At 35.4% G+C, this 13,053-nt stretch overlaps 1 protein-coding gene across 1 annotated transcript; it reads right to left on the bottom strand.

Annotated features, from left to right (window-relative positions):
- Nucleotides 1–1,711: 1,711 nt before the first annotated feature.
- napgb (N-ethylmaleimide-sensitive factor attachment protein, gamma b) lies at nt 1,712–13,035 on the bottom strand. The gene is made up of 12 exons (XM_067452821.1): nt 12,781–13,035; nt 9,936–10,003; nt 9,718–9,802; nt 8,955–8,972; nt 8,188–8,218; nt 7,998–8,107; nt 5,723–5,789; nt 5,538–5,608; nt 4,412–4,490; nt 4,132–4,211; nt 3,357–3,486; nt 1,712–3,049 (listed from the first exon to the last, which is right to left on the bottom strand). Exons 1-12 carry the CDS (start codon nt 12,951–12,953, stop codon nt 2,912–2,914), a joined length of 1,050 nt encoding a protein of 349 aa, XP_067308922.1. The 5' UTR covers nt 12,954–13,035; the 3' UTR covers nt 1,712–2,911.
- Between the last annotated feature and the right edge of the window lie 18 nt (nt 13,036–13,053).

Below are 13,053 nucleotides of genomic sequence, written 5' to 3'. Positions count from 1 at the left end.
AAACACCTTCATCAATACACAACCAAATAGTATATATAGATTGTGATTTTTATTAGGTATTTTTTGCATCATTACTTCTGTCAGGTTGGATATTTGGAAACGCTGCATGATACCTCACTCGACAGCGACAATTTCAACAACACTTAAAATAAGTTACTGTACATAATGGACAGTTACATAGTATTTTACAAATTGTATCAATCACTTTGACATCACAGACTGTTCACAAATAAAAATAACAGATCCTGTACACACAACTACACATTTTTCTTATTAAATTAAAAATAAAACATTTCTAAACATATTTAATGCAACAATAACGATCACACACATACATCAGTGTTTATAATCTAAGACGGTCTACACATTTCTGCACCACTACTAGCAGCATCAAAATGATATTTTAATCAGTTCAACTGAGTGGAACACCGATTCAACCAATGGTGTGAGTTTTGGGCGGGACTATCTGTTTGTTTGACCAATGGAAGACGAGTGTTTGTAAATTGCTGGAAAACACTGCAGTCAATAGAGTGTAGCGAGGATGATGTATTTTTGTAGGCCGAAAACAAGCATTTTAGCACTTCTGGTTTCGTCGTCCTGAAGTCAATGGGTGTTTGTTTTCAGGGGTCATGAATTGAGAAATCTCATTTCCCTTGATCTTTTAACATGTAGCGGTCATTGTAGTGTAAAAATGCCCTGTGAGTTTCAGAACTCAAAACTTCCTCGTAAGTCCAAAAATGTCTTTTAACGAATCCAAGGTCAGAAAAAATGACCTCCGTTTGGAATTGTCGCATTATAACGCCATAGAATAAAGTCATCAGATCTTTGGCCACTGGCGTGTGAGTGAGATGAAGAGGAGAGAAGAGCGATACAGGATCACTGGACTACAAATAACATTAGCTTCCAAAAGGATCCTAATGCTAGGAATGTGCTTATTTATTTCAACAATGTGAATGTCTGTGGAATTCACTGTGGATTCACATTTCAGAGCAGGCTTTGCAAACAGATTGCAAGATATGCAAGTAACTCTGTTAATTCTAATGCCTGATCTGTGATTTATGATATGTAATGGTTTCATATATATATATATAGTTTATTGCTGTTTATGCATCAGTAAATCAAGCCCAGTGACTAAATGCTAAACTTTGCATTGTTTCTCTTAGTAGGATGAAAATAATCTGTTATTTAAACTGTGATTAAATTATATATAGAAAGCAATCAAAAAACACTCCCTTTACAATCGCTGAAGCTGTCAATCAAACCGTGCGAGTTTATCCGTGACTGAGATCTGGACTCTCTTATTTACATTGTGTTTGCACTGTTAGTTATGATGAACACTTTCGTTAGTGTGCAGAAATCCAGTCACAATGACGAGATCCCTCAACATGTCTGTGATTGGCTACAATGCTCCTCACTGCAACCTTTCATGCCACAATCTGAATATAAAACCATAGAGCTAAATATAATGCTATAATCAACACTTTTCACAATTAGTTAACCTTGAGAGCTGTAATGGTAAAAGCAAAGTAAATGTTTTCGAGAGAGTTCCACGTGTACTTATTTCATACGCAAAGATGTTAGCCAATCACAGCAGTGGGGGTTTACACTGAAGTCTCACAGCAGCCAATCACAGCAGTGGGGGTTTACACTGAAGTCTCACAGCAGCCAATCACAGCAGTGGGCATTTACACTGAAGTCTCACAGCAGCCAATCACAGCAGTGGGGGTTTACACTGAAGTCTCACAGGAGCCAATCACAGCAGTGGGGGTTTACACTGAAGTCTCACAGCAGCCAATCACAGCAGTGGGGGTTTACACTGAAGTCTCACAGCAGACACTCCCCTTTAAACTGACCATTCAGAGCAGAGGCTAAAATCATGGCCATATATTTAATTATGACTATTTTTGATGTAAAAATCAAACTAACATATTTTCACCTAGGAAACATAAAAAAATGCAGTTCATGACCCCTCAAAATGCCTGAAATAAGGTCTGTGGTGAACACATGAGTAATAGCTTTTACTTGTCTTGAAAAAAGGGTTCTCCGGAAAAAAAAATGGTGTTTGGGGTGTAAAATGTCTGTTATTTTGGCCAAGTTGCCTGCTAAAATTTGCATTCCTGGGTCTATATATCACATAGACTTGGCAACACAGTGTAGTTGAGTTCTTTTGACATTTGACAGCTAACATTATGCGTCGCTCTGTTGCTCTGATTGGTTGTAGGTCTGTCCAATTGAGGTCTTTCCTGGTTGAGTTGAAACACTCCCATAATCACAGCCCAATGGAGCATCAGACTCATATTCTGACTAGAATTGAGTAGGACCACGTCAGGCTATGTCTCAATGAGAATACAGAGGTTGTCGGAGACATTAAACGCCATCCTCGTAAACTCATATTCTCACTAGTCACTTTCACAGCCTCATGGTGTTTATAATCGTGATCTTGCTCACTATTCAAACTGATTCAAATGTTTTTAACTAAAGACTGAAAGAGTTGTCGGAAGCTTAGTGATGGTGACGTTGAACTGGTGATCGTGGTGTAGTTGGTTTATAGCCTACCTTTAGCTTTTTACTTGATTGTAATTAGGCTTCAAAATTCTTTAAGGGAACCAGGGTGATGCCAACTACAAAAATACTTCATCACTGCATCGCTCTATTCCATTTGGTGCAGATAGTGCCAAAGAAATGAACCTCATCAGCGTTAAATATGTTAAACTGATGTCCACACTCAGTGTGTGTGATGTGTAATCGCACAGAAAACCAGACCCTCCCACAGGAAGACAATTCCTCAGGAATGACTCCACTTTACACAAAGGGAGGAAACATTAAGATGCAAGTTCACTCATTCTCTCTGTCACACACACACACACACACACACACACACACACACACTGTTCTCGGGCTGTTCTCTCAGTTAACACAAACCTCCCTCGTAATCATCGTTTTCCTCAGCTGGTGGCGGTCCAGCACTGCCCCCTTGAGGAGCGGCAGCTTTCTTTTTCTTCCCGCTGACTCCACCCGGCACTTTCAGAGAGATGGCCAACTTGGCATACTGCATGAACAGAGCGAAGGAAAGCAGGATTTATTAGTAATACACTCTCAGCCAGGCAGATTATTCATTCTGAGATTTTTTGGAACAACAGTAAATCCCAGCAAAAAAAGTTTTGGTTCCCAGAATGTTTTCTTAAGGTTTGTTTTTGCTTACATGAGGGCGAGTCATTAATGATATCATTTTGATATAACTAACCCCTTTAAGTAGAATATTTAATTGGTTTTCTCAAACACTGAGCCATAATCCTCCTTTAGTGATTTTTCCTCAGTTGTTGTGTTTGGTGTGAAGAATGAGGTCTGACACTCACATCATTGTCCATGTACTTGAGTAAAGGTGAGTGGCAGACGCGAGACACCTCGTCCTCGTCCTGCTCGTCATACGCCGCCAGTAATGTCTCCATAGACATGCAGTCCTCGCTCCCACTGAACCCTGGGAGACTGACGGGAGGAAAAATTGTGCACATCCAGTGAAACTTATGCAGGTGCTGGATTCAAAAAAGCATAAATCAAAGTAAACAACAAATCTGCACACTGCTGTTTGCTGCTCCCACAAATTTATTAAAAAGGACAACGTTTATCTCCATGTGAACCAAACCTTTTTTGTGAATGTGTATATATGTTTTTGTTTAATTATGTATACTTTTTTTTCCATGATGATTGTTATATTGGGTTTTATTAATAGTTTTCTTTTTGTATTGTTATAATCTCCCTTGTTTTGTTTTGTTTTCCTCCTTCATGATGATTGTTATATTGGGTTATATTATATATTTTCTTTTTGTATTGTTATAATCTATCTGGAGTTTTTTTTCACACTATTGAATGATTGGGTAATTGGTTCATTAATGAGGACAGGTGTGATGGTTCACATGGAGATTAATGATACGTGTTTGTGCTTATTGTTTGCCTGACGAAGACCCTTTGGGTCGAAATGTTTTCCTTTTTAATAAACTTGTGGGAACAGCAAACAGTAGTGTGCAGATTTTTTGCTTACTTTGATTTAGACTGAGTGGAGGAACCACACAATATTTCATACTGATCATGGATAATGCGCTGGATTTGAGGGACACCTGCACTCGTTTTTACCTGTAACTTTCTCTGACACACTTGTCAGCAGCAACAAAGTCAGCTCGATGGAGATGGACCAGCACTTGAGCGATGGTTTTCTGCAGATAAGAACAACTATATCACACATCTGTGGAAACTACTGCAACATTACAAAACAAATACAAACTTTCATGATAAAAGTTAAATATCTCAATAGGAAGAAGCTTTTCGAATTAGATAAATGCCAACATGGACTGGAGTGTGAGGAGCTCATCCTGAAGAACAATGAGAAAACCCAAGATGAATGTCAGTATTTGACCTTAAAGCAGGTTGGGTAGTTCTCAATTTCCTTGTACATGTTCTTCTCTTTTTGGAGAGACACAGCCGCCTCGTCCAACCTGAGGACAAGAAAACACAAACAGCACACGTTTCAGAGGGTCTTTAGTGTGCCATGGACAGCTAGAACTGAACATGCAGAAGCACGGATCAGATTTATATTGTGAAGCAGTTATTTTAGAATCTTCACTATATTATCATAGTATTTACTACAATTTTGAATTCGTTTTTATTTTCAAGTTCAAGTTTTATTAATTCTGTGTTCTTTTTATTTGTTTTTGTTTTTTGTATTTTCATTCATTTTTGTGTTAGTCATTTTAGTACTAATTAGTACAACTTAAATTACATGAAAATTATAAATTTTGCCTAGAATACAAACTGAAATAAAATATATAAATTTTTAATGTTTCTTTTATTTAAATTAATAGATAGTGATGGATGGATGAAACAATGGGTGGATGGATCGATATGGATGGATGGATAGAACTATATAGATGGATTGATATGGATGATGGATGGAATGATGCTATGGATGGATCGATATGGATGGATGGATGGAAATATATGGATGGATGGCTAGAACTATATAGATGAATTGATATAGGTGATGGATGGAATGATGCTATGGGTGGAACTATGTGGATGGATGGATGAAGCAGTATGGATAGATGGATGAAACGGTATGGATGGATGGATGGAACGATATGGATGGATGGATGGATGGATGGATGGATGGATGGGTGGATGGATGGATGGAACAGGATGGATGGATGGAACAGTATGAATGGATGGAACGGTATGGATGGCTGAAATATGATATGGATGGATGGATGGAACGGTATGGATGGATGGATGAAATATGATATGATATGAATGGATGGATGGTGAGTAAATTATAGCATAAGTAACACTGAGCCAATGCATCACAGTGATTTGACCACAGTAAAGGGTGTCATTATACATGACATGGACTATTAATGCATGTAACAGCTGTTTGTGTATGTCAGTATGAGTCTCTTTTTAACTTTAAATCATGTTACTGTATTATAGCAGACTCCAAAACTAAAATCAAGAATTTGTAAATGGTGATGATATGCTTTAAGACGCACCTGCGTAGTCTCACCAGAAGTCTGGAGGATTTCCCCAGAAGCTCTGCGGCCTGTCGGAGACGATCTTCATTCTAAACACATCACGAGTAATGCATGAATACCCACAACAAATAGATTTATGATCATTTATAAGATTCATTTAAGTAACAGTGTTAAAAATATGAATCCTGTTGGCGTTTCCTCACCTCAAACACAGATGCGGCCTTCTGGTACAAGTCCACGGCTTTCTCCAGATCAAGCGGTTCAATGAGTCTGAAGAAGAGGAGGGCATTAGTTAATGCTGGTAATGGTAAGAGAACCCACACATACACACAGCTCTTCACACACTTCAGAGAATGCAAAGGAAGTACACAACCTCTCAAGTGAGAGGGTCAGCTAATAGGGAACGTTCTGGCAAGGTTCTCTCAACGTTATGAACAAACATTATTCCAGTTAAATCTAATGTTAAATCAGGTCTCCTCTGATGGATTAGAATGGGCTTAGACGACACTGTCACGAAAAACTAGGGTCCTAGCCTCCAGTATTTGCAGGATTATTATTCATTCATACATTGATCCTTTTTACGGCCTTCTAGGGTCATAGGACTGGAGCCAATCCCAGTTCCTTAGGCCAGAGGCCCTGGACAGATGTCAGGATTATACTATAGCTTGATTATACTATAGCTTGAATTACTATAGGTTGGTTATACTATAGCTTGATTATACTATAGCTTGAATTACTATAGGTTGATTATTCTATAGGTTGGTTATACTATAGCTTGATTATACTATAGCTTGATTATACTATAGCTTGAATTACTATAGGTTGATTATACTATAGCTTGATTATACTATAGCTTGAATTACTATAGGTTGATTATACTATAGGTTGATTATACTATAGCTTGAATTACTATAGCTTGATTATACTATAGCTTGAATTACTATAGCTTGATTATACTATAGCTTGAATTACTATAGCTTGATTATACTATAGCTTGATTATACTATAGCTTGATTATACTATAGCTTGAATTACTATAGGTTGATTATTCTATAGGTTGATTATTCTATAGCTTGATTATACTATAGCTTGATTTTACTATAGGTTGATTATACTATAGCTTGATTATACTATAGGTTGAATATACTATAGCTTGATTATACTATAGGTTAATTATACTATAGCTTGATTATACTATAGCTTGATTATACTATAGGTTGAATATACTATAGCTTGATTATACTATAGGTTGAATAAACTATAGCTTGATTATACTATAGGTTAATTATACTATAGCTTGATTATACTATAGGTTGATTATACTATAGCTTGAATTACTATAGGTTGATTATACTATAGGTTGAATATGCTATAGCTTGATTATACTATAGGTTAATTATACTATAGCTTGATTATACTATAGGTTGATTATACTATAGGTTGATTTTGCTATAGGTTTATTATACTATAGGTTGATTATACTACAGCTTGATTATACTATAGGTTGATTATACTTTAGGTTGATTATACTATAGCTTGATTATACTATAGCTTAAATTACTATATGTTGATTATACTATAGGTTAATTATACTATAGCTTGATTATACTATAGCTTGAATTACTATAGGTTGATTATACTATAGGTTGATTTTACTATAGGTTGATAATACTATAGCTTGATTATACTATAGCTTGATTATACTATAGGTTGATTATACTATAACTTGATTATACTATAGCTTGATTATACTATAGCTTGAATTACTATAGTTTGATTATACTATAGCTTGATTATACTATAGCTTGAATTACTATAGCTTGATTATACTATAGGTTGATTATACTATAGCTTGATTATACTATAGCTTGATTATACTATAGCTTGAATTACTATAGTTTGATTATACTATAGGTTGATTATACTATAACTTGATTATACTATAGCTTGATTATACTATAGCTTGAATAACTATAGTTTGATTATACTATAGCTTGATTATACTATAGGTTGATTATACTATAACTTGATTATACTATAGCTTGATTATACTATAGCTTGAATAACTATAGTTTGATTATACTATAGCTTGATTGTACTATAGGTTGATTATACTATAGCTTGATTATACTATAGCTTGAATTACTATAGTTTGATTATACTATAGCTTGATTATACTATAGCTTGATTATACTATAGCTTGATTATACTATAGCTTGAATTACTATAGTTTGATTATACTATAGATTGATTATACTATAACTTGATTATACTATAGCTTGATTATACTATAGCTTGAATTACTATAGTTTGATTATACTATAGCTTGATTATACTATAGGTTGATTATACTATAGCTTGATTATACTATAGCTTGAATTACTAGAGTTTGATTATACTATAGCTTGATTATACTATAGCTTGATTTACGCCCCTGGTTTTGATCAGTCATCAGTATATACTCATCTGTATACTCACTTCCCAGCCCTGTCCAAAGCAATTCCAGCAGTGCCTGAGGTGCCGTTCTCCACGTACATGATGCTGGCCTTCTCTATCAGCTGGACGGCCTCAGGCATCTTCTTCATGTCCTGCAGGAGCAAAAGAGTCATTCATGCACCGTCTCAAACCCACAGGCCATCCATAACCATCACTGTACCGACCAACTCACCTTCAACATCATGCCGGCTTGTTCATACGCTCTGAGAACAAGAGAAGCATGATTAATAATGGATGACAATAGGGTAAGTATTGCATATAGACAGTTAATGATGCATAAGTAGAAAATTATATATAATCAAAGGGTTAGTTTACCCAGAAATGTACATTTACCACGTTAACGTGCTTCAAAAAGTTCATAAAGAGATCATAAAGCTAATCCATATGAAGTGAGCATTTTAGTCCACATTTTCTGGAGAGACACGATCGCTTCATATGAACAACAGATTTAATTTAGGCTTTTATTCACATATTTAATATTCATCTGCAAACATAAACAGAAGCTTGAACGTTCTGCGTAAGACGAGAATGAACCTCATTGGTTCTCATGCTTGAGCCTCTGTTTACCACAGCTAAAAAAAAACTAAATTCAATCGGTTCAGCATATAAAGCGAACCTGTCTCTTTACAAAATTTGGACTAAACCGTTCAATTCCTATGGATTAGTTTTATGATCTCTTTATGAACTTTTTGAAGCGTCAGGGGTTAATGCGTAGCAATCAATGGAGGGACAAAGATGAACAAAAGTCTTACAGTTTGGAACAACATGAGGGTGAGTAACTGATGACCGAATTTTCATTTTTAGGTGAACTATCCCTTTAATATTGTAGTATGTTGTTAACTATTAAAAGTATAAAAACGTAGTAAATTTAATCAGTTTAGGACAGATCGGTAGTGAACTATAGATTTAGAGTTATTTGAATTATAACCATTTACTTACTTTGCTGCATGGAAGAGTCTGTGAAATTTAGTTAAGTAAATATAAGCACTGAATAAGAGAATAAAGCTTACAAATGACTACATACACTACCATTCAAAAGTTTGGGGTCAGTAAGATTTATTAACGTTTCTTCTGCTCATCATGGCTGCATTTATTTGCTCAAAATACAGTAAAATCGGTAATATTTCAAAATATTATTTCAATTTAAAGTAACTGGTTTCTATTGTAATATATGTTAAAATGTAATTTATTCCTGTGATCAAAGCTGAATGTTCAGCATCATTACTCCAGTCTTCAGTCTCACCTAATCCTTCAGAAATAATTTTGATATGATGATTTGCTGCTCATGAAACATTTATGATTATTATCAGTGTTGAAAACAGTTGTGCTGCTTTATATATATATTTTTTTGTGGAAAATATGATCATTTTATGTTCAGGAGTTGTTGATGAACATAAAGTTCATAATTTGTTTAGAACTGCATTTATTTAACATTTTTCAAAAAAAATACATACTTTTGAGTGGTAGTGTACATTACCTGCATATATGGCATAGGTCTTCCTATACATTTTACCCAATATTTGAACAGAATTGACATTAGGGTGACTAAATCATACAGTGTCTCAGCAGGATCATCTCACTTTACAGATACAGTAAAATCCTGCCGTACTGCACAATATTAGCTTCATTTGGTCGACTAACGTTGCAGTTATAAGTTGTTCTTGTGTAACTGGAGTCGCAGTGCTGATGTGCAGAAGGATACGCTTTATTTTCTGTGTGGTACTCGGCCTCTTTCAGGTATGCATCCTTCGCTTGTTCAAACTGCTTCGCATTTTTGAAAGCCACAGCTAATATGACACCAACAGACATTGTTAAAAAAGTAATACCGTAATCATGATGGCAATTATATCTCAGATGAATTACATTTCCTTCATCAATAATATCAGTGCAAGAAGTTGGTTTATTTAAGATTCACATCACCTGCTTTTGCCATCTCTGAAGCTGCTTCGTCATAATCAGGTTTCCACTTGGTCATGCTGGTCTTTAAGCTGCGAGAGGTCAAACACAATCACTTTATGGTGTTTACTGGTAACACTTGTGAGAAAGAAGTGTGCTTAAATGCATTTAATGTGCATTTGTAATGTACTACAAATCTTTAAATTATATATATTTTACCTGTACTTTCAGATAATATACATTTTAAAAAGGCCACTTATTGTGTATTTAAATAGAGCACACTTTCAAGCACTCCTAATTAGTGCTTATTATTAGTTAGTAAGGTATTAAGGGATGTAGAATATGGTCATGTAGAATAAGGCATTAATATGTGCTTTATAAGAACTAATAAACAGACAATATTCTAGTAATATGCATGATACTAGTTAATAGTGAGAATTGGATCCTAAACTAAAGTGTTATTAAAAGTTTTAATTTAAATTACATTTTAAATCATTGTGCACTTATTTTGATGTGTTGACCAACACACTAGGCACATGTAAAGTACTGGAATAAAAATTTAACTGTAGTTTGTTATTTTAACTGTAGTTAAAGTTGCATTTAAAGTTTGTGTTTTTAAATGTACTAACTGCAACTTCATCTGTCACGTCACAGACGAGGGAAAATGGTGCGAGGACTCATGTGCAGGAGAATGCTAATTTATAAAGATCTCACCATTTCTTCTTTTTAAATTTATAAAGAATAAAAACACATAATAGAATAATATAAATACAAACTTAAACAAACCAACAGAATCACAGGGAGGACGGAAGACGCAGACATTACACAAGGATCCAACACAGACCGACAAACACAAGGAGCTTATAAGGGGAAGAAATCAAGAGGGAACAGGTGGGAGAAATCAAACACTAATCAGATAACAAGGGGGAGGGATCAGACAATGACAGGAGCACATGCAAGACATGACAAAACCCACATGTGCACACAAGACAGGACAGGCATGTGACATCATTGCAAACATGTAATTAAAGTACATATTTAAATATATACAAGTATCGTACACATAAGTGCTTGTAATTTAGAAGCATTGCATTTTCTGTAGAGCAGCGATTATAATAAATGTGAATTTAACCGGCAATGCATTCGGCAGTACATTTTAAGCATTCGGCAGTACATTTTCAAAAACAATATAATTAATTATGAATTTACTTATAAAGATGTTTTTAAGTGCACTCAAGTTTAAATAATTGCTTGTAATATTAATGAATCCTGTAATATTAATATTAATTCACACAGCCCTCCTAAAAATGTGCCATCAAAAAAAAAAACAGCAGCAGGCTTTGGCAATTTCCCATATTTTAGTCTGTGTTATTCAGCGTGTTTTTCAGCGTCAAAAGCAGAGGACAAGTTAATGTGTGTGCATTTATTAATAGATTGTTATGATCTCTTCATCTCTGTATGCAGTTTACATATTATGACGCGGGAGCAATTCAAGGCGGTTTTCCATCCACTGTAACATCTTTATTTAGGTGTATTTCATGAAAATCCTTTCATCTAAATGGCATGAGACTTTGTGTCTTCTCCTACTCTTACTCTACTTCATACTTAAGTGCAATATAATTGATTAGGTTTGTTAAAATTATTTTATAATATTAATCAAAAGCAAAATGGAAATGGAAAATTAGCTAATGAGTGGTCCTCTGCTGCCTCTATAGTGGTAATCGCATGTTATGTTCATGTTTAAAGTGTGTTTGATTTCCACCAGGTAAAAGAAATCCTCTGCTTAACATTTTTCATATTATCGGCATGAATGAAAATGATAAATGTAGATCTTCTTTAAAGATATTTTTACTGGAAAAAAGTAGTTAAAAATAATAGTGTTTATAACATTGCATGTGTTGAAAAAAAATTTAAAACATATTTTACACACATATTGCCAATTTAGGCAATTGCAGTTTGTCTATATTCTTAATGAATATTAATTAATATTAGCTGGTTATTTTAAATTATTAGAAATTAATTCAATATTCAGGGACTGACTTGCTAGATAGTGTAGAAAGTTAGTGTATTGTTCATGCCTGTTGCCTACCCTAGTATAAAAACTTTTAAAATCACACCCACAGGGGCTGATCCCCATTATATTAAAATCCTTAAATCGCCCCAGGTACGGAATTATTCAATTAAATTCACATTTATTTGTATAGCACTTTACACAATACATATAGTTTCAAAGCAGCTTCACGGAAAATGCATGGGTAAACATTACAATTTAAAATGATTTGTCCACATTATATATTTTAGAAATGTAAATGCAAAGAAGAAACGTACAAAAATAACTTAATAGGAATACATGAATAGTAGCCTATTACAAAATATGCCATAATATAATATAATGCACATGTAACAGCTGTTTTTGCACTGTGTGTTTGAAAACAACATTCAAAGCCACTTTTAGAACAAGCACCTAATGGACTTTTGACTCGAAATCTACTGCGATGTAGAGTCTGTGACAACGTGCCCCGGCGTCTCCTACATGATGTGCACGTGAACATGTGTGTCCCACATATCATCAGAATGTTTGGGAACCCTCATAATGAGGACCAATGCAGCTGTCGCCAAGGTAACCTCCAGCACTGCGCGCGCGGTTACGCAATCAGTCTCGCTGTGTAATATTCACCCTTCAGCATCTCATGTAACGACCTGGACGCATTTTCACTGTTAAACTGGTTTAAAACGAAACGCATCCGGTGATCTAGCAGTATTAGGCCAGGGTCAGTTATCTGTCAGCGACAGCAGGCCGATCATAACGCGCGAGGTCTGACCCGTCCGCTCATTCTGTGTCTTATGACAATGTCCTCATATTTCTCACCATTTCTCGGCTTTGGCGATGTGCTCGTGCGCCTCGTTGATCTTCTGTGCGGCCATGGCTCGGTGTTTCGCGGATGAAGAGGACGCAGACCGACCCGCTGCTCCGGAGGAGGATGAGGAGGATGATGATGATGGAGCGTTACGTAGATTATCCTGATTTTCTTTAGAGCTCATCCACGTCACGGTGTTTTTCTACGGGAGCCCGAGTGGGATGCAGCAATGCACCGTTCAACATCTACGCTTTACAACTGCCTTGTTTTTATTATTTATGTAT

The sequence above is a fragment of the Pseudorasbora parva genome, chromosome 9, assembly GCF_024679245.1.
Source record: "Pseudorasbora parva isolate DD20220531a chromosome 9, ASM2467924v1, whole genome shotgun sequence".
NCBI lineage: Eukaryota > Metazoa > Chordata > Actinopteri > Cypriniformes > Gobionidae > Pseudorasbora > Pseudorasbora parva.
Note: the sequence above shows the minus strand (reverse complement) of the source record. Positions and strands in the feature narration are given on the sequence as shown.

Coding starts and splice junctions, on each gene's coding strand:
- napgb (XM_067452821.1), bottom strand. CDS start 12,953: ATGAGCTCTAAAGAAAATCAGGATAATCTACGTAACGCTCCATCATCA. Junction 5,790..7,997: donor GCTTTGGACAGGGCTGGGAA/GTGAGTATACAG, acceptor CCTCTTCTTCAG/ACTCATTGAACCGCTTGATC. Junction 4,491..5,537: donor CTTCTGGTGAGACTACGCAG/GTGCGTCTTAAA, acceptor TCTTGTCCTCAG/GTTGGACGAGGCGGCTGTGT.